Raw genomic sequence first — 21,198 nt, 5'->3', positions numbered from 1 at the left:
TCTCTTGTGATAATGGTTGTTTTAAGTTTCTCCACCTGAACCACATCTTCAGCATTCCAATTGCTGCACCTTATTTATTTAGATTCTGAACAGATGTCACCAGTCATATCTTCAGTTTGTAGCCCTTGTCTCCAAAGGGCCAGATACTAACTCTGCGGCAAGCTCCTAAGAGCTCAGGGAGGGTGGACTGGTGCAGGACAACAGCATCACGGTAAATCCTCAGGAATATTTCGCTTACATGTATAATGACCATTTTTATGGTTGCACACAAGCTGAATATTGATGGAGTGCAATTAACAAAGTCTCCAGGATGATCTGAGGGTGTATTGATTGCCCCATGTGCAGTCAATGACTTCCTAGACCTGTGGGAAGGCAACCAGAGCTGCAATGTCTGCTCTTCTGACTGGCATCATTGATGACAAAGTGTTTATAATAGCCTGTACTCCCAAGCTTGGCATCAGTCACCGGTGTGATGCAATTGCACTTTTTGGCAGCAGATTTTGAAATGCTACAGATATCTCCTTCCAGATCCCTGGAAGGTTTCAGAGGCAAAAAAAGTTGAGGGTGGTGGTCACTTTGATAAGCATTGGCAAAACGTAGCATCAGCTCCACTTGGCAGCAGGTCTTCTTCTACCAGGCTGCAAATATCTGTGGCTACTTGATGTGATACCATGAGCCTCCTGAGACGCCAGTGTTCAGACACATCCAGGAAGCTTGGAACTCTACCTACATAACTTGCGTTGGGGCTATCATCTCCTGCAAACTTCATCACTGTGCTCATCCCCTCTTTCCTGTGGAGCAGCATGTCAGTGAGGGGATGCTGGTTCCACTCGTGCTGTGCCTGTTGATGCTGTTGCTCATTTTGAACGCAAAACCAATGCACTCACAGTTAAAGTTAAAAACTCCAGTTAAAATAGCTGTTAATTACCTCTTAAAATATTGAAATTGGCAACCCAACCAACCCAAGGTGCAATCTCATGCACAGCCAAACGCAACGCAATTAAAAGTAGAAGTTGGTGGGCTCAAGCTAGCTTAGCAGTATGTGGTCAATTTCAGCACTTTTAATCTCCTGCCCACTCCAAAACCCACTCGCTCTTTTAGGTTAAAGTTACTCCAGCCTGTCCAGATTGATCCTGAATTTGTATTGACTGAACTACAGAACCAAAATAATAAAATACAAGGCAGAAAAGTTTGCAAACTGTACAGTGCTCTGCCCAAACTACATTTTGAGTACTGCGTCTGTTCTTCTCACTGAGATATAGCTTTGAAAGCTGTCATCTGGAAGCTACTTTAAATTAAACTTTGGGAATAGGGCAAAGAGGCACATTTTTAAATGAGTTTAAGAAACTTTGGATCTGAGGCCAAGAGGTTCTTCTCCAAACAAAAAGTGAACAACACTCGGATTGGGCGCTTAGATAAGGCAAAAGCCTTGAAACCTTTTAAGGAATGAGTAGAAAGAGAAATGGGTGGATGGTACGATTGTTCTCATAGATGAATTAGGATAAATGACCATCCTCATCTTGTATCTTATAACACCTAAATTCTTGTGATCTTAGCTAGGAGAGCAATTGAGGGATTACAATTGACTCTAATGGCACTGGAGCAGAGATGGGTGAAAAAAATAGCCAAGATTCGAACACCTGATTGTAATTCTTGCTGGAAAGTATACTTGTAGATGCAAGGTGAGAACATGGCATAGCATGGTTGTGCAACAGTACACTTCAACTACAGTAATGATCATTTGTCCTAATATGATAATGTTCCTCTTGTTTAAGGAGTACCTGTTATGCAGCACCTTAAATGGTAGACAACATCCAAATGTTTGCCAAAAATCTGTGGCATTCAAGTAATCTTATCCTTAAGATTATACATTTAATCCACGCATTCAAAAACAATGATATTTAGTTGCAGCTGAACATCTAGGCCTGAATTTTTCCCGCGTCAGGCAGGCTCAGCAGGAACAGGCGGGAACCCAACCGCTGCCCACGATCGGCTCTGCACCACTATTTTACGCAGACAGGCGAATTAAGGCCCACCCAGTGTAATATGTGAGCAGTAGCGCTGAGCACTACCTGTGAGGGCGGGGGGAGGAGGGAGAGTCAGGTCCAGCGGAGGCACAGAGCTGCCTCGGGGAGACTGAAGCACTTTCGAAAAAAATAAATGAATGTAATAAACATTTAATGAAACATGTCCTCTCATGTAACTGTGTCACATGAGATGGGACATCTTTTCATTTTTCAGAAAAACTTTTTTTCATAAAAGCTTTAGGAAATGTCATCCCGCTCGTGGATGAGGTTTCCTAAAAAACATAAAGGCCGCTTGGCCTTTTCACCTGCCCGCCAACCGTAAGGTTGGACGGGCAGTGTAAACTTGAAATTAATTACTTCATTAATGGCCTTAATAGGCCTATCAATTATTGGCAGGCGCAGCCAACTATGGCACACGCCCACTGAACAAAACATTGCGAGACAGCGCGATGACATTGGGACACACGCCCGGCGTCATCACGTGTCACTTTACGTGCCGGCGTGTCAGGCCTGCCCCCACACGCTGACTGTAAAATCCTGGCCCTAGCTACTTTAATAACTCCAAGGGAGTGCTGTCGGTGCTCCACTTTCACAAATCTGCCTCATTAGTTTGATAAATTGTTTCATTTTGATCTGAATGCCAACAGGGAAGAATTACAGTGACATCCTTTATATTATGTAATGTGTAGCTTGATTCCTACATTCTGAAAGATAAAGATGAAATTACTACACAAGTAGTCACACAATGCCATATTTCTCATTCCTCTCTATTAACTTCATTAATAGGATGATAGCTGTAATTATCATCTACATTTATGAGGAGAAATTTAAGATACACAGGGTAGGATAAAAAGGGGTTCACTTTTTAAATTTCATGATGGTCTTGAAAGGGTTACTAAAGAGATAGTTTTGTTCCTAGTTGAGAAATCAGTGATGAAAAGCTATCACGTTAAAATTGTCGCTAAAAGAAAGAGGAAAAAGCGAAGAACAAATGTCTTACAGATGGAAAGCTTTGCCAAAGCAAGTTGTAATGTCTCAGACTATGGAATCATTTAAGGAGAAAAAGTGGATAACGCTTTATAGAAAAGGATGACACAGGACTATAGGGAAGGCATCATTGGATTAGTTTTGGATTGTTCTGGCAAAGAGCGGGCACAGACATAATGGACTGAATTGTCTCCTGCAAACTGTGTGTTTCGATGCTGGGGCTGATCGACCTCAGAGTATTGAATTTATTTTGAAATAAATGCTCCAGGTATGGACAAATAAACTCAATCTATATACAAACTACCTTATATTAAAATAAATCATCAGGTTGAGATCTTATAGGGTAGCCATTCCTTTTCAGGTCCACATAATGGATTAGTAGTCACTCATCTAAGAACGACAATAATTGACAAATTAATATTCTAAAGATAGCAGCTTCATCAGATTTGTAATTGAGTATGCTATTTGTGTTACTGTTACCTCTGAAAGGACATCTCATTTATGTCAGAGTGCTTTTCTGACCCAACAGTTATGCAAAAAAAAAATGCCACTGACTTTCTGATTGTCTTGCTGTCCCATAGATATGCTTCAGTTTCACAGTGTCTCTTCTCGTAAAGAAAAACCTACCTAGTAATAGTTTGGGAAAGTTTGATGTTTCAATGTTGTGGTAATAAACAATTGATGTTACTGCAGCCAAGAAGCCCATACCAGCCGGCATATAGAGATGCAAGTGACGTGAGTCAGTAAACCTAGAACATGGAAACAAAGGGATACAAAATCGTGAACTTGGCAAAATGTCAATACAATACTTATAAAATAATCAGAATATGTAATTATTTTAAAGGTTCTTAACACCTATCATACTACCGTTCACACACTTATTCCCAAAAATTTCCTCTGGGGTTCTCTCAATCAACTGTTGTAAATTCACTAGGACAGCAGCAGAAACCAGGAATAGACAGGATTTCTGTGCAGTTACAGTGGCTAATAGGGAGAACCTCTGAGGAAATTCCTGGTGATGTAAATTTTGTAGCGCATTTGGAAAAGGAATTTTTCACTGAGAGGAATAATGTTCACAAATGGCCCTGATTTTGCAGTCAGCAGAGAAGCTGCTGCTCTTGAAGAAAGCAGCGCTGAGAGATTTAGCAATCATGATGAGAACTTTACCTTTCTTGGCATGCAATTGATTGTAGCATTATTTAAAGGGGATTCCCAGTGTCAAGCTGCAGTGATGTCATCAAGCTGTCAATTACACTAAAGAAGTTTCACACATGTCTAACCAGGAAATTAAAAGCACTAATATTGACATCATGTTTTTAAAAAGAGCAAAATAAAGTTTGGAACATATACAAGGGGCTAAGGTTGAAGCTGCTATATTATGGACAAACATTTAAAAATATATACTTTTTAAATTTTGTAATAATCGAGACATATAGCACCATTCCACAAATAGAAAATCATTTTTTAAGGACCAGATCAGTTGTTCAGCAGTAGTTATTTGCCAGATTACCATTAAAAACCCAGTAACACCGCATTGAACAAGGCTTAACTTTTTATGAAGTTTTTAACCACAATATGAGCGCATGTCATGAAAGTATAATAATTCTCATAATATTGTTGTGATTTATTGTAAAAGTAGGTTAATAATGGGGTTTAGATAGCTTGTGTGTGTGAGTGTATGTGCAGGATTTCATTGAATTGGAGACAGATGGTCTGGAGGCCTTGATTCATCAAAAGAAGTTAGATTTGAAATGTTAAATGGGTTAACATGGCTGCAGTTTTATAATGTGAGGTGAGGAGAATTTACATTTTTAGATAAATCAGGGTGGTTTGAATTTCAAGGAGATGGCAAGATGTTATGCCTAGCCAGAGAAGCTAGGCCAAGCGGTGTGTTTATTTTTCCCCAAGGTTACTAATAATATTAGCACCGTGAAATGATTTATATTATGAGAAAGGTAATGTTCCAAAGACATATGGGAACAATGGAATTTGCATTAAAAGGGAGAAACATGTATAGAGGGAAATGAGGCTATGTGTCAGGGAAAGCATTGCAAGATCTATCAGAAGTGTGAAAAGCTGACAGTATTTGTGCATTAAGCTGCTGTCTACAGAAACTGAAGCTGAGAAAAGCCACTTGAATTCTACTGTCCAGGGTACTCTGGTGACTTGTCTGGTTCTGTTTAAATCCATTTGTTTTTAAAGTTGCCTTAACATGGGTGTAACTGGAAGCCAGATTAATCAGGGGTTTTAGGAGTTATTATAGTAGAAATTTGTAGACCTATGTTTGTGCTTGAAATCTTTTCTTTTGTTAATAATTAACTGCCCTCTGAAATGGCCTAGCAAACCAACAGTTTAAGGCAGTTACGGGGTGGACAACAAATGCTGGCCTTGCCAGTGACACCCATGCCTCATGAAAGAATAAATGAAATATTAGGCACCTATGTTTCATATTCAGTAGTTTATTCTTTGGTCTCCTTCCTCACTATAGCTAATATACCATTTATCTCAGATTTGCTAGTCTTGCGAATTGTGAGCTTATCAAGTACCTCTGGCATTTCAAATCCTTTAGGATATTGGGTGCACTCAGAAAATGGATAGTTACTTAGTATCATTAGAAGATAAAAAAGAGTAACAGGAGTAGGCCATATGGTCTCTTGAAGCCTGCTCCACCATTCAATATAGTCCCTTGAAGCCTGCTCCGCCATTCAATAAGATCATGGCTGAAATTTCCTTTCAACTCTACTTTCCTGCTCTATCTCCATATCTCTTGATTGCCTTAGTGCACAAAAACCTATGGATCTCTGTCTAGAATACAGACACTGATGGGAGCATCCACAGCCCTCTGGCACAGTGAATTCCAAAGATTCACAAACTTCTGAGTGAAGAAGTTTCTCCTTATCCCAGTCTCAACTGGCCAACCCCTTATCTGTAGACAATGACCCTTAGTTCTAGACTCTCCAGGTAGGGACACAGCATCTATCCTGTCAAGCCTGCTAAGAATCTTATATATTTCAATGAGATCACCCTCTCATTCTTCTAAGCTTCGGTTAACATAGTCCCATTCTTCTCAATCTCTCCTCTAAGGGCAAACCTCTCATCCCAGGAATCAATCCAGTGTAGTGGTTATTAAAAATTGTGGTTCAGGCACCCCTTTTCAAAAGGGTTAGTAATTGCAGACCCCTTGTGTGATTTGTAATACTATGCTACTATATAATACTCATAACATGAAAATGCTACATGTAAAGAATGTTTTCATAATGCTTTTAAGATAACAAGCATTTACTTAAAGATATTAGTGAGATGGGTGTGCCTGCTCCTCAATGCTAAGTCTGACTATCTTTGGCAGGAGCACAGAGAAAGCAGGAGCACAAAGGAAACAGAACATGGAGAGGGCAGGAGCATGGGGAAAACAGAGCATGGAGGAGACACTGCAGGAGCAAGGGGAGAGCAGGAATACTAAGGGAGCAGGAGAACAGAGAGAGCTGGCAGATGGGAAGAGGAGAGTCATGAGGAGAGCAAGAGCACGGAAATATCAGGAGCACAGAGAGATCAGGAGCATAGGGTCAAAGTATAAGTGCCTACAAAAAGAAAATAATGTTTAGCCAACGGTGCTTTTAGTCACTAAAATAAAAGCAAAATATTGCATATGCTGGAAATCTGAAATAAAAACAGAAAATGTTGGAAAAGCTCAGCAGTGCTGGCAGCATCTGTGGAGAGAGAAACAGAGTTAACATTAACGTTAACTCCATATATTTCTTAATTTGTTGGCTTGCTGGGCCATAGTCATTAAACGTTTTAAAATGTGAAATCTTGTTATGTCATCATTTCAGCTAATGACTGGAAGTTTGAATCTCTTTAAAAGTTATTGGGTCTCTACAGAGATTGTAACAATTATAATATCTTAATTTACTGTTGGTGCAGACACCTTTAACTCAAGCTTCTTGTTAATTTCCAATTAATCAGCTGCTCATCCTTTCTTCTTTGTATCTGTTCTTTTAATATCAACTGCTTTTATTATTACTACTGTTTCCATTTCACGCATCCAGTTCCAAATTAACACTGCGCAAAATGTTTTGTGGCCCCAACCAGATTTTCAAAAATCTGAGCTGTGTTCTGCTCAGGATGATGATATAGGACTGAGTGAACACGATTTTAAAAAGTGATATTAAGAGCAGCTGGCCTTAACAACTGATATCAAAAGCAGCAACTAAGCAGATAATTAATCATCTATTTAATGTGCCAGTGAGTATGAAGTAACAATGCATGGCATTACAAATTGAGTACTGCTTATACTGATCTTTCAGCTCTGGTGATGATTTTCACTTTTGAAAAAACTACTAGAAAACCAGATTTTATTGTATTTGTGTTACATTACAGACCAGTTTTTGTATGGATAATAACAGTGAGATGAACAGCACAGTAAATTAGACAGCAAATTCTAATGTCTATATGTACATAGTTAAACACAAAATTCCATAAGTTGCTGTCAGAGATGTTCCGCTCTTCCACAGGATGACCGGTACAGTCCTCACCAATAGAATGAACACTGAAATAAATGTAATGGTGTGAACTTCAGGCAATTTCCCTATAGTTCCCCTATAAACAGGCTGGAAAATATTATGGTTGGTGCATTCAGGGATAAGTGGATTTTTAACATTGTGATAAGTGATAATTACTTCCGAACAACCTCTCTGGCTGTGAAAATTTAATTTTAGATTGTGGAATCTCATTTCATCGGAAGTTAATTTAGTGTTGGAGATTTAAAACCAATTATATTTTGTCTTTAATTTTCCTGTCTGTTTCTTTTGTCCCTCTCTCTTAATCCCATCTTTCTTTCCCAATCTTTATTACATTTTCTGTACATGATTTAAATCTAATTTATACTTCCTAGGTCATACGTCCTGGTTCAACACTGCACAGCTCAGTGAGGATTCTTCAAACTGATTGGTTGAAGAACCTTGCTGTCTCCTGTCCTGCTCACAGAAGCCACAGATGCCCTGTAGAGGGTGCCATGCTGACACCAGATGAGAGCAAGTCTCTGTTTTAAACACACAAAAACATTGTGGGAAGCTATCAGCAAGATGAATAGTGAGCACTGTTCTTTTGCCATTGACCTGAAAATTTGGACCAGCATGATATATATATTATTCTAACTATTGCTGTACCTCACTATTCAGTCACATGACATAACAACTACCCAATAGTAAATATTTGCAAATGATTTCTGAGTGATACTATAAAGCAAGCAATGACAAAGCAATGCATAACAGGGGTTTTCAACCCAATACACAAAGTCAGTACTCAGGTTACACACAAAAACTTTTCTAGTTTCATTTTTACAGTCTGAAATCCTATCAAAGTTTTGGCTACATTATAATCTTGCAAAACACCCCTTTGCAATTTTTACTCTCCACAGGTCAAACAATTATAGGTAATATTCTGTGACCAATAAAAAGCAATTTTTATAATGGTCTGGTTCCACTATTAGTTTGCAGTAATATACTTGGAAGTAAACCACATTACATGTGGGACAGACAAACATGCAAACATATGAATCGGGAGCAGGAAGAGGCCATTCAGCCCCTTGAGCCTGCTCCACCATTCAATAAGATCATGGCTGATCAGATTGTAATCTCAACTCCATATTCCTGCCTGCCCTCGATATCCTTTGACTTCCTTGCTAGTCAAGAATCTTTCTATCTCTGCCTTAAAAATATTCAATGACCCTGCTTCCATCACTTTCTGGGGAAGAGGGTGTGAGTAAAGTCCCTGATCAGACTCTGTGCTTCATTCTGCCTGTAACCACATGTAACTGCATCTGCTCAACAAAAACTTCCTGAACATTAATTTCAAAACATTCCAGTGGCAGCAAAGAGCTGACAGCACTGATCTCTTTTTACTAGCATTAGAATGTAACCCAGAATTGAATGCATGCATACAGCAAACTTCACTTTCCCTGACCAGGAAGGAACATAGTAGCAGCAATAAGAAGTTCATCATTGTCAGTTTGCTCTGTTTTAAAGCAGGTATTGTTGTCTTCATATTAGACCATGACAATACACATCAAAACTTGAGTAATTGGGAAAGATCAATCACTGTATTTTTCATCTGTACATGCTTAAATCAAAATGTATTAGTATTGTCAAACCATACAATTATACCTTTGGAAACCTGACCATATTGGAAGTATTGAGATTTGTTGCTAATATCTTCTAGAGACCTTCAAGACCTTTCATCTAACCATTAGTTCGGCCAATATTTGAGCAAGACTCCTTTCACATTTTAGAGTCTCAGCATTAACCAATTCCTGGTCAAGTACAAGATGGGTTAAATGCAGAGTAAATCTATTGAGTGTTGTATCTTAATCATAAACAGAGAATAGCACCCCCCTGATGAACCAGTATGAGATTTCAATTTTCCACAGTGGCCTTCACAGTTCCAAAGCACACAATTAGGGCCAAATTATGTAAAGGTTTGTCCTGTGAACTCAGGCACACTGGGGCATCGATTCAGTTGGCCCCAGATTAATTTTACTTTGGGTTCACTCTCCAGAGTTTGTATTATCCTATCTGTGCTGATTTAAATACAGGATCCACCTCAATTCATTTGATTTATCTCTGTCTTGTTCTGAATTCTGCCTATATCTATCAATATAACCTGATGGTAGAAATTTTTCATAGTTTTCAATGAGAAGCTACTTCTCCCTTTTTGAAGGGATTTGGCTGACTGTATTCAATGGTCTTTAAAAAGTAACTAATATTAAAAATTGAAAAAGTCTGTTCTTCTAAACAATTACTTAGTTGCAAATTATATTTGGTTCTTCATGATTTTATTTAAGCTAGGTCTTCCTTTTAAAAAAAATTCCCAGGTGGAAATCTTGTGGAAGTTTAAAACTTTATTTAAAAAATTAGTTCAAAGTTGTGAAGAATTCAATGTTGACACATTGAAAGGTGCCCGTATTTAAATATTCTGGAGGCATTTTGCGCGCTGTTTAATTTATAATTTAAAGAAAAGCTATGATGCCCGTGTCTATTTTAAACTCGATACAGGGAACGCACCCATAACCAAGCCAACATGTACCCACTACAGGTTCTTTTACTCAAACCATGGTACAGGCTTCCCGATGCAACTTCTGCTCAGGGTCAAACCCAAGACACTTCTCCCTCTCTCTGGCGCTCAAGTTAACAGTTGCAAGATGACAACTGGCGCAGGCAGTGAGACGAAAAACGCGCTCAGCTCAATCAATAAAAATAGCCCCAGGCGATCTAGAAAACACATGCGGTCACTTACCCATCTGAAACGATTCCCTCTGCTATTTCACACACCAGGATAAACATGAGTATAAAAGTGAGGATCCATCGCAAATTATGCCCAGGAAAATGCAACCACGTGCTGTGATGAATGTGGACTTTGGAACTCTGACTTCCCCAACCTTAAACCCAAAAGAGTGCATACATTTTAGATAGATTTTTATAATTACAATGCTGTGAATATGTAAACATCTCATTCAATCGAAATAGCTTCTGCTTCACATAGCTTACCTATGAATAATATGGGAAAGGTGATGAAGAGCAGCCACACATGTGGGACAACATTCAAAGCGTCCACGAAGCAGCCGTTGTTGAGCACTCCTTTGTCCACATTGTAGGCAGCCGTGTCGTTGTCATTGCCACAAAACGACAAGGACATGGTCGAACTGGGGTTCTGGTCAAATCGGAGAGGGGTAAAGGACAAGCTTTAGCACATTTTCAGAGTACCATTACGAAAACGATCCGGGACAAAATAAAAGAAAGCACGAGAATCCCCAAGCAGGATGTGCTGTCAATGAGCTGTCAGCGTTCCCGACTAGTGAGTGTCCAGATCCATTTCTCTCATTACATCAGTACTTCTCGCTGATAAAACAAGAACAGGATCCAACTTCAACGACTGCAGCAGCGACTCACTTCTGCAATCCTAAGCAAATCTGCCAGCCGCTCAGAGTTGGCCAGGGACGCATAGATAAAACGAGCGCTATCTACAAAGACATTTAATCAGAATATGCGGTGTTGTGAAGCATTCAATAATTAGTATTGGAAGTTAAAACTGAAAATAATTTTTCAGCATAGCCGTGAACAAACTTTTACACACCTAAACAATTCATTTTTTAAACAAGTCCTTTTTAACGTGAACTGTGCTATGCAGTTACTAAGTAGTGCGTGACCGTTCGGGCTATTCCTTGCTCTGAAAAAGTCACGTTTTACAAGGGTATCGCCATCACTGAGAAATGGTAAGCAGATATACTTTTTCGACAAGCAAAGTGAGGGGGAATTCTTGCTGAAAAAAATACGACATTGCGACATAATAAATTTTAGGAACAGAAAAATCAACCTTAGATCCAACAAGCCCCTCCCGTTTTCATGGATCAGCTCCACCTACTTGTTTTCCTTATCCATGCCTCAGACCTAACAACTTGCATTTATATGATGCCTTTAACCCAATGAAACATCATAAAGTGCTTCACAGATGCATAACAAGACAAGTATTAACACCCAGACGAAAAAACAGAACAGCGACTTGCTTGGTGGCCACTCTATCCTCTAAGTCAGGGGGTTGTGAATTCAAGTTCTACTCCAGGGTTTGAGTACAAAAATCATAAAGCTGACCCTAGTGCAGTACTGTACAGTTGGAAATACCATCTTTCCCATGAGACTTTTAATCAGACTGCAACTGCCCTCTTGTGTTGACATAAAATGTCCCATAACACCATTTAGAAGAGAAGGGGAGTTGTCCCTAATGACCAATATTTAGACCAGCAGAGGACAACTAAAAAAGAAATAAGGAAGGAGAAGATTAACTATGAGGGTAAACTAGCCAGTAATATAAAAGAAGATTGCAAGAGTTTATTTAGATATATAAAGGATAAGAGAGAGGCAAAAGTGGACACTGGGCCACTGGAAAATGACGCTGGAGAAGTAGTAGTGGGGAACAAAGAAATGGTGGAGGAACTGATTAGGCACTTTGCGTCAGTCTTCACAGTGGAAGACACGAGTGACATCCCCAAAGTTCAAGAGAGTCGGGGGGCAGAGGTGAGTATGGTGGCCATTACCAAGGAGAAGGCGCTAGGAAAACTAAAAGGTCTGAAGGTGGATAAATCACCTGGACCAGATGGATTACACCCCAGAGTTCTGAAGGAGATAGCTGAAGAGATAAGAGATAGTGGAGGCGTTAGTGGTGATCTTTCAGGAATCACTGGAGTCAGAGAGGGTCCCAGAGGACTTGAAAATCACTAATGTAACCCCCTTATTTAAGAAGGGAGTGAGGCAAAAGACGGGAAATTACAGGCCCATTAGCCTGACCTCGGTCGTTGGTAAGATTTTAGAGTCCATTATTAAGGATGAGATTTCAGAATACTTGGAAGTGCATGGTAAAATAGGGCAAAGTCAGCATGGTTTCATCAAGGGGAGGTCATGCCTGATAAATCTTTTAGAATTCTTTGAGGAGGTAACGAGTAGGTTAGACAAAGGAGAGCCAATGGATGTTATCTACTTGGACTTCCAGAAAGCCTTTGACAAGGTGCCGCACAGGAGGCTGCTCAGTAAGATAAGAGCCCATGGTGTTAGAGGCAAGGTACTAGCATGGATAGAAGATTGGCTGTCTGGCAGGAGGCAGAGAGTGGGGATAAGGGGGTCCTTCTCAGGATGGCGGCCGGTGACTAGTGGAGTTCCACAGGGGTCAGTGTTGGGACCACAACTTTTCACTTTATATATCAATGATCTAGATGAAGGAACTGAGGGCATCCTGGCTAAGTTTGCAGATGATACAAAGATAGGTGGAGGGGCAGGTAGTATTGAGGAGGCAGAGAGGCTGCAGAAGGATTTGGACAGGTTAGGAGAATGGGCAAAGAAGTGGCAGATGGAATACAACGTGGGGAAGTGTGAGGTCATGCACTTTGGTAGGAAGAATAGAGGCATAGACTATTTTCTAAATGGGGAGAGAATTCAGAAATCTGGAGTGCAAAGTGACTTGGGAGTCCTAGTCCAGGATTCTCTTAAGGTTAACTTGCAGTTTGACGCGGTAGTTAGGAAGGCAAATGCAACGTTGGCATTTATTTCAAGAGGACTAGAATATAAAAGCAGGGATGTGCTGCTGAGGCTTTATAAGGCTCTGGTCAGACCACATTTAGAATATTGTGAGCAATCTTGGGCCCCATATCTCAGGAAGGATGTGCTGGCCCTGGAGAGGGTCCAGAGAAGGTTCACGAGAATGATCCCAGGAATGAAAGGCAAATACTGCTCCAGTAGTCTTCTCTCAATCATCAATAAAGTGATGAAATGTGTCATTCAACAGTGCTATCAAGCAGCACTTACACAGCAATAACCTGCTCACCGATGCTCATTTTGAGTCCCCCAGGGCCACTCAGCTTCATTTCCCATTTCAATTTTGGACCAAACATGGACAAAAGAATTTAACTCAAAAGGTGAGGTGAAAGTGATTGCCCTTGACATCAAAGCATCATTTGACCACATGTGGCATCGAGGAGCCCTAGCAAAACTGAAGTCAACGGGAATGAGAGGAAAAACTCTACGCCGTTTGGAGTCATACCTAGCACAAAGGAAGATGGTTGTGGTTGTTGGCGGTCAATTGTCTCAGTCTTAGGACATCGCTGCAGAAGTTCCTCAGGTAGTGTCCTCGGCCCACCCATCTTCAGCTGCTTCATCAATGACCTTCCCTCCATCAGAAGGTCAGAAGTTGATGATTACAAATTGTTCAGTACCATTCGTAACTCTTCAGATCTGAAGCAATCTGCCCATATGCAGCAAGACCTGGAAAATATCCAGGCTTGGGCTTAAAGGTGGAAAGTACCGCACAAATGCAAGGTATGGCCTTCTCCAAAAAGAGAATATCTAACCACCTCCCCTTGACATCCAATGGCATTACTATCCCTGAAGCTTCCACCATCAATATCCTGGGGGTTACCATTCACCAGGAACTGAACTCGATTAGCCATATAAATGCTGTGGCTGCAAGAGCAAGTCAGAGGCTGGGAATTCTGAGAAGTAACTGACCTCTTGACTCCCCAAAGCCTTTCCACTACTTACAAGGCACAAGTTAGGAATGTGATGGAATACTCTCTACTAGCCTAGAAAAGTGCAGCTCCAACAACACTCAAGAAATTCAACACAATCCAGGACACAGCAGCTCGCTTGATTGGCACCCCTTCCACCACTTTAAATATTCACTGCCTCCATCACTGATGCACATCGGCAGCAGTATGTATCATATAGAAGCTGCACTGCAGCAACTCGACAAAGCTCCCTTGACAGCATCTTCCAAACCCATGACCTCTACCTAGAAGGACAAGTGCAGCATGGGAACGCCTCAATCTGCAAATTCCCTTTCAAGCCACACACCATCCTGACTTGGAACTATATCGCTGTTCCTTTACTGTAGCTGGGTCAAAATCCTGGAATTCCCTCCCTAATAGCACTGTGGGTGTATCTACACCAGATGGGCTACAGTGATTCAAGGCGGCGGCTCACCACCACTTTCTCAAGGGCAGTTAGGGATAAGGAACAAATGCTGGCCTTGCCAGAATACGCACATCCCACATAATAATAAATAACAACATTGACAGTGAAAATAATTCCTACCTTTGAAATAAACTTGTGATCCATGATATAATAAATCAACATGTACAGTGCAGTGCAATTTCCAGGCAGTGTAAAATGAACTGTTATTCTTTAGGTTGTAAGATTAATCCAAAATTTCAATAATAATTTATCACAGCATCAAAATTCCCACCCTTGTGACTCCTGGCCAATAGCTTATATCTATAACCATAAAGATCTGACTACATAAATTTAGTTACATAATACATACAAATATTGACTGTGGCAGATAAGAAACTATTTACCATCAAATGAGAATTGAGCAAAAAAATAAAACTGATTTAATATCAAAAGGGAAGTGACCAAAACAGCCAGGAGCAATAGCTAAGGATATTATTTCAAAGTTACTTCAGAACCCTAACAGTTTATTTCATAGCCTTTACAGTCAATACTTGGTTTATTGTCTCTGGCTGCTGATTTAAAACATTTATTCATAATGAGAATCTGTTTTACCTTTGCTTACATGATAGCCTAAGCTTCACAACAGTGGTAAACAGTAATCACTTTTTAGTCTCTATATTTTCACCTCTAACATTACTCACTGGATACATTTGCCCACCAGTATTGATTAGTTGCTATTTTCCATACACTTTTGCCCCTTATATTGATACTTTGAGACCTAGTAATCAATAACATTTATAAATATTTGGTTTAGTGAATAGGTTCTAAGTTGAGAACAGTAACTTTAAAGCAATTAAAGCAAATGCTTCTGCATTGATTGCCCCTTTTTACAATTAAATGGGAAGCAACTATTTGCCAATTAAAATCCTAAAATTCAAGGCAGCTACTTTCAACTTCTAGAGCTAAGTGTAACTGTAAAGTATTTGACCCAGTTCTATGAATGCTGTTAAATTATAATCTACCTGAAAGCCTTAATATTAATAGACAATTGACTTTTCATCTAGTGGTAATAACACTCACTCAAGAAAACTACCCATTAGATACAATTACTTTGAAAACTGGCATGAATTTCACAGTAGGATTGCTCATAACTTTCAGCAGATAACTGCCAAATATATAGGTACCCCATATAAAAAAAATATACTTTAGGATCAATCAGAGGTTCTACATTGAAGCTCATTGGCTGCTGGAATGTTTTTCATAATAGTGATAGCTTGTCCAACCTTTTTGCTTGGGCGGCCATATTTCCATATTTTTCTCACTCAAAGGGCCAATGAGCAAAATTTGGGGAGATGAGGCTTGGCACATTAAACTGAATTTCAAAAAAAAAAGTTGAGGTATTAAGAAAATAAACAATTGCTGAGCAAAAATAAAGCAATGTCATGGCAACAAATTGTTAAGTTAAAAAACAGAGTAATTAATCAAAATGACCAGAGTGAGAGGATCAGTGTGTGTTTGCCAGGCTCACTCCCAGTCTCAAGTTACTCACTCACACACACACCCTCGCCCACTGAGAGTTCGTGTGCATACTTGTTGGCGTGTGGTGGTAAGAGTGAGTGACACTCCTGAGACAGGAGTAAGGCAGACACACATTCACTCTCTCACTCCCAAACACACACACTCATGCCCACAAACACCCTCAATCACTCACTCCCGCACACACTCTCACTCACTCTCTCCCTCCCTCCCACACACACACACACACACATACTCACCCTCCCACATACCACTCAATCTTCCACTCCACCCCCCCCCCAACACACACACACACACACAAACTCAATCTCTCACACAGCAGCCAGCCTCTTGCCTACCCTCCCTCCACCACTGCCCCATACCCCCACTGACCCATGGTGTCTCACTCCTAGGCCTCGCAGCCAGCCTCTCCTCCCCGGCCCCCCGGCAGCCTTGTCTGCCCCGGAACCTGGCATTCTGGTCCACCCCCAAGCCCCAGCACTCCGGTCCACCCCCAAGCCCCAGCACTCCGGTCCACCCCCAAGCCCCAGCACTCCGGTCCACCCCCAAGCCCCAGCACTCCGGTCCACCCCCGAGCCCCGGCACTCCGGTCCACCCACGAGCCCCGGCACTCTGGTCCACCCCTGAGCCGCGGCACTCTGGTCCGCCCCTGAGCACTGGCATTCTGGTCCGCCCCTGAGCACTGGCACTCTGGTCCGCCCCTGAGCACTGGCCCTCTGGTCCGCCCCTGAGCACTGGCACTCTGGTCCGCCCCTGAGCACTGGCACTCTGGTCCGCCCCTGAGCACTGGCACTCTGGTCCGCCCCCGAGCCCCGGCACTCTGGTCCGCCCCCGAGCCCCGGCACTCTGGTCCGCCCCCGAGCCCCGGCACTCTGGTCCGCCCCCGAGCACTGCCACTCTGGTCCGCTCCCGAGCACTGGCACTCTGGTCCGCCCCTGAGCACTGGCACTCTGGTCCGCCCCTGAGCACTGGCACTCTGGTCCGCCCCTGAGCACTGGCACTCTGGTCCGCCCCTGAGCACTGGCACTCTGGTCCGCCCCTGAGCCCCGGCACTCTGGTCCGCCCCTGAGCACTGGCACTCTGGTCCGCCCCTGAGCCCCGGCACTCTGGTCCGCCCCTGAGCACCGGCACTCTGGTCCGCCCCTGAGCACTGGCCCTCTGGTCCGCCCCTGAGCACTGGCACTCTGGTCCGCCCCTGAGCACTGGCACTCTGGTCCGCCCCTGAGCCCCGGCACTCTGGTCCGCCCCTGAGCCCCGGCACTCTGGTCCGCCCCTGAGCCCCGGCACTCTGGTCCGCCCCTGAGCACTGGCATTCTGGTCCGCCCCTGAGCACCGGCACTCTGGTCCGCCCCTGAGCCCCGGCACTCTGGTCCGCCCCTGAGCCCCGGCACTCTGGTCCGCCCCTGAGCACTGGCATTCTGGTCCGCCCCTGAGCACTGGCACTCTGGTCCGCCCCTGAGCACTGGCACTCTGGTCCACCCCTGAGCATTGGCACTCTGGTCCGCCCCTGAGCACTGGCACTCTGGTCCGCCCCTGAGCACTGGCACTCTGGTCCGCCCCTGAGCACTGGCACTCTGGTCCCCCCAAAAGCAAACCTCTTTCTCCACAGCAAATTCACCACTGCTGGTGTTCACTGCTCCTCCAATCACAGTTTTTTTTTTCCCTCTTGAGCCTCTTACAGCAAACGTGCATGAGGATTAGCCTGTGATAGGAGGAGCAGCTCCTTGCAGAATCCTCCCCTGTCTGACTGGCATTTGAAAACTTGCTTCAAGGGCCACAAGTCAGCCTGTGGGCCACCAGTTGGACAAGCCTGATTTACACCCTCAGATTGGAAGAATCTTAAAAGTGTACAAAAGGGCCAATTCAATTTAAGCACTGGTTTTTAAAGCAGTGAATTACACTCGGATTGCATTATGTAATATCGTGTAAATGTTGGCCTTGTTGGTAATACCCACATTCCATGAATGAATAAAATAAATCTGCTGGATATATCTGTACAAACCAGCAATGGGAAAATGGCTGGGATAAAAGGTCCCTGTCACCAGCTGCTACTGCTTCCTCTGGGAGGACATGGGTGTCTCACCATCTTTTCATGGTCTTGCTAATTAACTTATAGTACTTTTGCCAACATTTGGGCTACTTATTCAGATAGTAATGTTAAACATAAGAATGGAAATATTTTGTGAGACCTTTAGTCAGGATATATTTACAGCCACATCGCATTACACACCCACTAGTAGCGATTCCAAGCATGGCACTGATAGAATTAGAGCGAACCCGTTTATACTTCATTCGCAGCATGGGACTCCTTGCCATGTGATATAATCGAGGCGAAACAGAGCTGAAAACAAAATCAAGACCGCAGTTGTGTAACAAGCAATATAGCTGGCGGGGTGCCATCTATTGTACACAAGTATAAAGAATATAAAGTCCATGGACCAGGATGTGTGCATTATGTTGATGTTGACATCAATTCCCATTGTCCAATTTACATCAAGCTGACCTACATACTGCATTCTTATGAGCATTAAGTTGATGATGTAACCAGACATAAATTAAAACCTACCTAAACATGACCAGATGATACAAAATGTGTAACGGATAGAAATGTTTTCTTCCCGTTGTCTTAATTTTCCAGTGCTTTTTTGCTGGAAGAATGTGAATTTTCAAGTACATCAATATGTCATTCTGATAAGTAGCAGAATTAAAAATATTCAATATTAAAAATAATGATGAAAGGTTAAAGGGCGCTCTGGAAAAAAGTGACTCTGAGCTCTATAGGAAAGAAATACTGCAGTGCACATGCCGACTGCATTTAACGGTGTTCGTTTCAAACGCGGCTGAATTCGGTGATTCCTTGAAAAGAGATGACTTAATCTCGCTACCTGACCTTCCCTCATGCCCAGCTGCAGTATTCCTGTCCCTCCCCTTCCCCCTCACTCATTGGTTCAATAACTGGAGTGGCGTCTTCGTGCTAAACGTCATTTTAAGAAAAAAATGCCCCACTTTGGACTGACTCTCCGGGACCTACCGAGCTTTGCAATTTGGGATTCACTTCTGTTTTAAAACAGATAGCATTTTTAAAAATGGATATAATAGGCAAGACGATGAATGAGCATTCACATTGAGAAGGGGCTGACAACATGTCTGCAGCAGGCCTCTAGAGCCGGGAGGACGATTCCCATGTACCTCCTGGTTACTCTAACCAGGTACTTCCAAACCCAAACTGCACAAAGGCAACTCTTACTGAAGGGCGACACAACGCAAGTTTTTCATAATTGCGATGATCATGAAACGCTGATGTTCTTAAAACTTACCTCTTTATACCTGCTTATCATTTTTTACTGCAGACTTTAGGCTGTAAATACTGAGTATTACAAAGACGTTCACGCACATTGAAGACATCGCTAAAAGAACCAGTCGCGAAAATGGAAACGGCACAGTAACATGGCAGTGAAACCTGTCACCGAAATATCCTGCTTTCTTATGCTTTAAACTCCATCTTTTTTTTTCCCGAAGTAGGTCGACACTGACATTCCCTCGTTCGGATTATATTTTTAGCGGCTCGCACTCAGCTTCTGTCCACATCGCTTTGGTCGGCTGAGTTCAGGTTGATAACTGGATTCCCGATGCCACTGCCCATCGTACTAACAACAGGAAAGCGAATGGAACACACACACACACACACACAAAGAGAGCTAAGAAATAGATCCCTTTTCGTTGGCGAGCTGCATTTTGGTTTGGGCCGTGGCCGCTTGAATGTTAAACAATGCGGGAAGGTGTTTGAGTATATGGAGCAGAGAGCGGGCGAACGCTCTCCGTGGTACTGGCCATCATTTGGCGGAAGCTTTGAGCAAGGTAAAGGAGTAAAAAAAACGGCTACCCTGGGGTTAGGCAATCTGATGTCATACTTGCTTACAGAATGTGTATTTCTTTCGCTTCAATGCAAATGAAAGGCCAACATTGTACCAGTTTGGGAGCACCTTTATAGCTAGTCTCACACAAGTTACCGGACAGGTATCCCAGGTTTCTGGAATGCTCAAAAAGAACACTCGCAACCCAAAGTCCATCAGCATGTCCCTTTAGTAAACAAACAAGTATCCCAAGATCAAATATCTAGAACTTTTTCCAACTACATCATTACAGAAACATCATTAATAGGATAAATAAAGACTTCACGTTTGCAAGCCTTATTCGTGTTTCATCACTTCTTATTTAACATAGTTTATCCATCACGATTCCAACTCTTAAAGAAATAGAAGTTGATCTAAATATATTGGGATTTAAAATAGTCACAGAAAGGTTTACCTTGTTTTAGAAACAATTAAACTCAATCCAACCTCACACTGGAGGTTTTCAAAGTCCCGCTATTAGAAACCTTCCAAACAATTTTTGCTTGTTATCATATGTCTAGCATTTCAGTCAAACTCCGACATCACCGATCATTAACACAGAATATTCCTGTGACTATCTCTGCTTATTTTGCACCCTATGTTGGCGGCAATTTCACACTGTCTTCCACACTCTTTCCCTCTCTCCCGCCCCCATCCTTTGGTGATGCGGATCACATATTTTTCTCATTCTGGTATCCCTTTGTTTATCGCGACCTTAATTCCCATTATTTCGGTTTCACTCTTTCTGCAGTAACCCCTCTCCCTTGTATTGAAGGTCTTAATGATGCTCTCAGGCGTTCTTTTGCTGCCATAGTTTTAAAAAAGAGCGTCTTACCTCTGAAAGACAATGTGATGCACAGGACGGGAGGCAACTTAAGTGCAGCTGCTCGGATGGGGCTGGATTGTAGATGTACAGCAACATAGGTTGCAGCGAAGAAGCTGTGGATACGGATCTGTCCAGGATTCAAAGGATTGGCCACTAGCATGGGGAAGAGCAGGAAGAGATCCCCTCATGGCCTGAGGCAGAGTGGGCAACAGTTGAACCTGTGATCTGACAAAACTCAGTTAGATTGTTGTCTTTGACCTGGAAATATTTTGATAGTGCCATGACTCTGGGAGTATTAAAGTTTTGGCGTGGGAAGGCAGCCAGCCAGGGGAATATTCTCAGGATCAGATTCGAGGCCTCAGAGAAGTAGGTAAGCGGAGATGGAGCTGGCACCTGGGTGTTCTCAAAAGATTGGAGGTATTTAAGAGGGAATTTGGATA

General features: G+C 42.3%; 1 protein-coding gene across 4 annotated transcripts in view; it reads right to left on the bottom strand.

Annotated features, from left to right (window-relative positions):
- abcc8 (ATP-binding cassette, sub-family C (CFTR/MRP), member 8) overlaps positions 1–20,895 on the bottom strand; it is a 291,828-nt gene extending 270,933 nt beyond the window's left edge. For 3 of the 4 annotated variants that reach the window (XM_078549123.1, XM_078549126.1, XM_078549124.1), the window contains exons 1-4: positions 20,768–20,895; positions 10,556–10,718; positions 10,305–10,446; positions 3,642–3,763 (exon numbers count right to left, since the gene is read on the bottom strand). In XM_078549123.1, coding sequence (XP_078405249.1) covers positions 3,642–3,763; positions 10,305–10,446; positions 10,556–10,718; positions 20,768–20,854 — 514 coding nt within the window. In that variant the 5' untranslated portion in view covers positions 20,855–20,895. Of the gene's footprint in view, positions 1–3,641; positions 3,764–10,304; positions 10,447–10,555; positions 10,719–19,356; positions 19,680–20,767 lie in introns of those variants that run through there. The other variant, XM_078549125.1, reaches the window with a different exon arrangement.
- Positions 20,896–21,198: the final 303 nt, after the last annotated feature.

The sequence above is a fragment of the Cetorhinus maximus genome, chromosome 9, assembly GCF_964194155.1.
Source record: "Cetorhinus maximus chromosome 9, sCetMax3.hap1.1, whole genome shotgun sequence".
NCBI lineage: Eukaryota > Metazoa > Chordata > Chondrichthyes > Lamniformes > Cetorhinidae > Cetorhinus > Cetorhinus maximus.
This window is presented reverse-complemented; position numbering and strand designations above follow the sequence as displayed.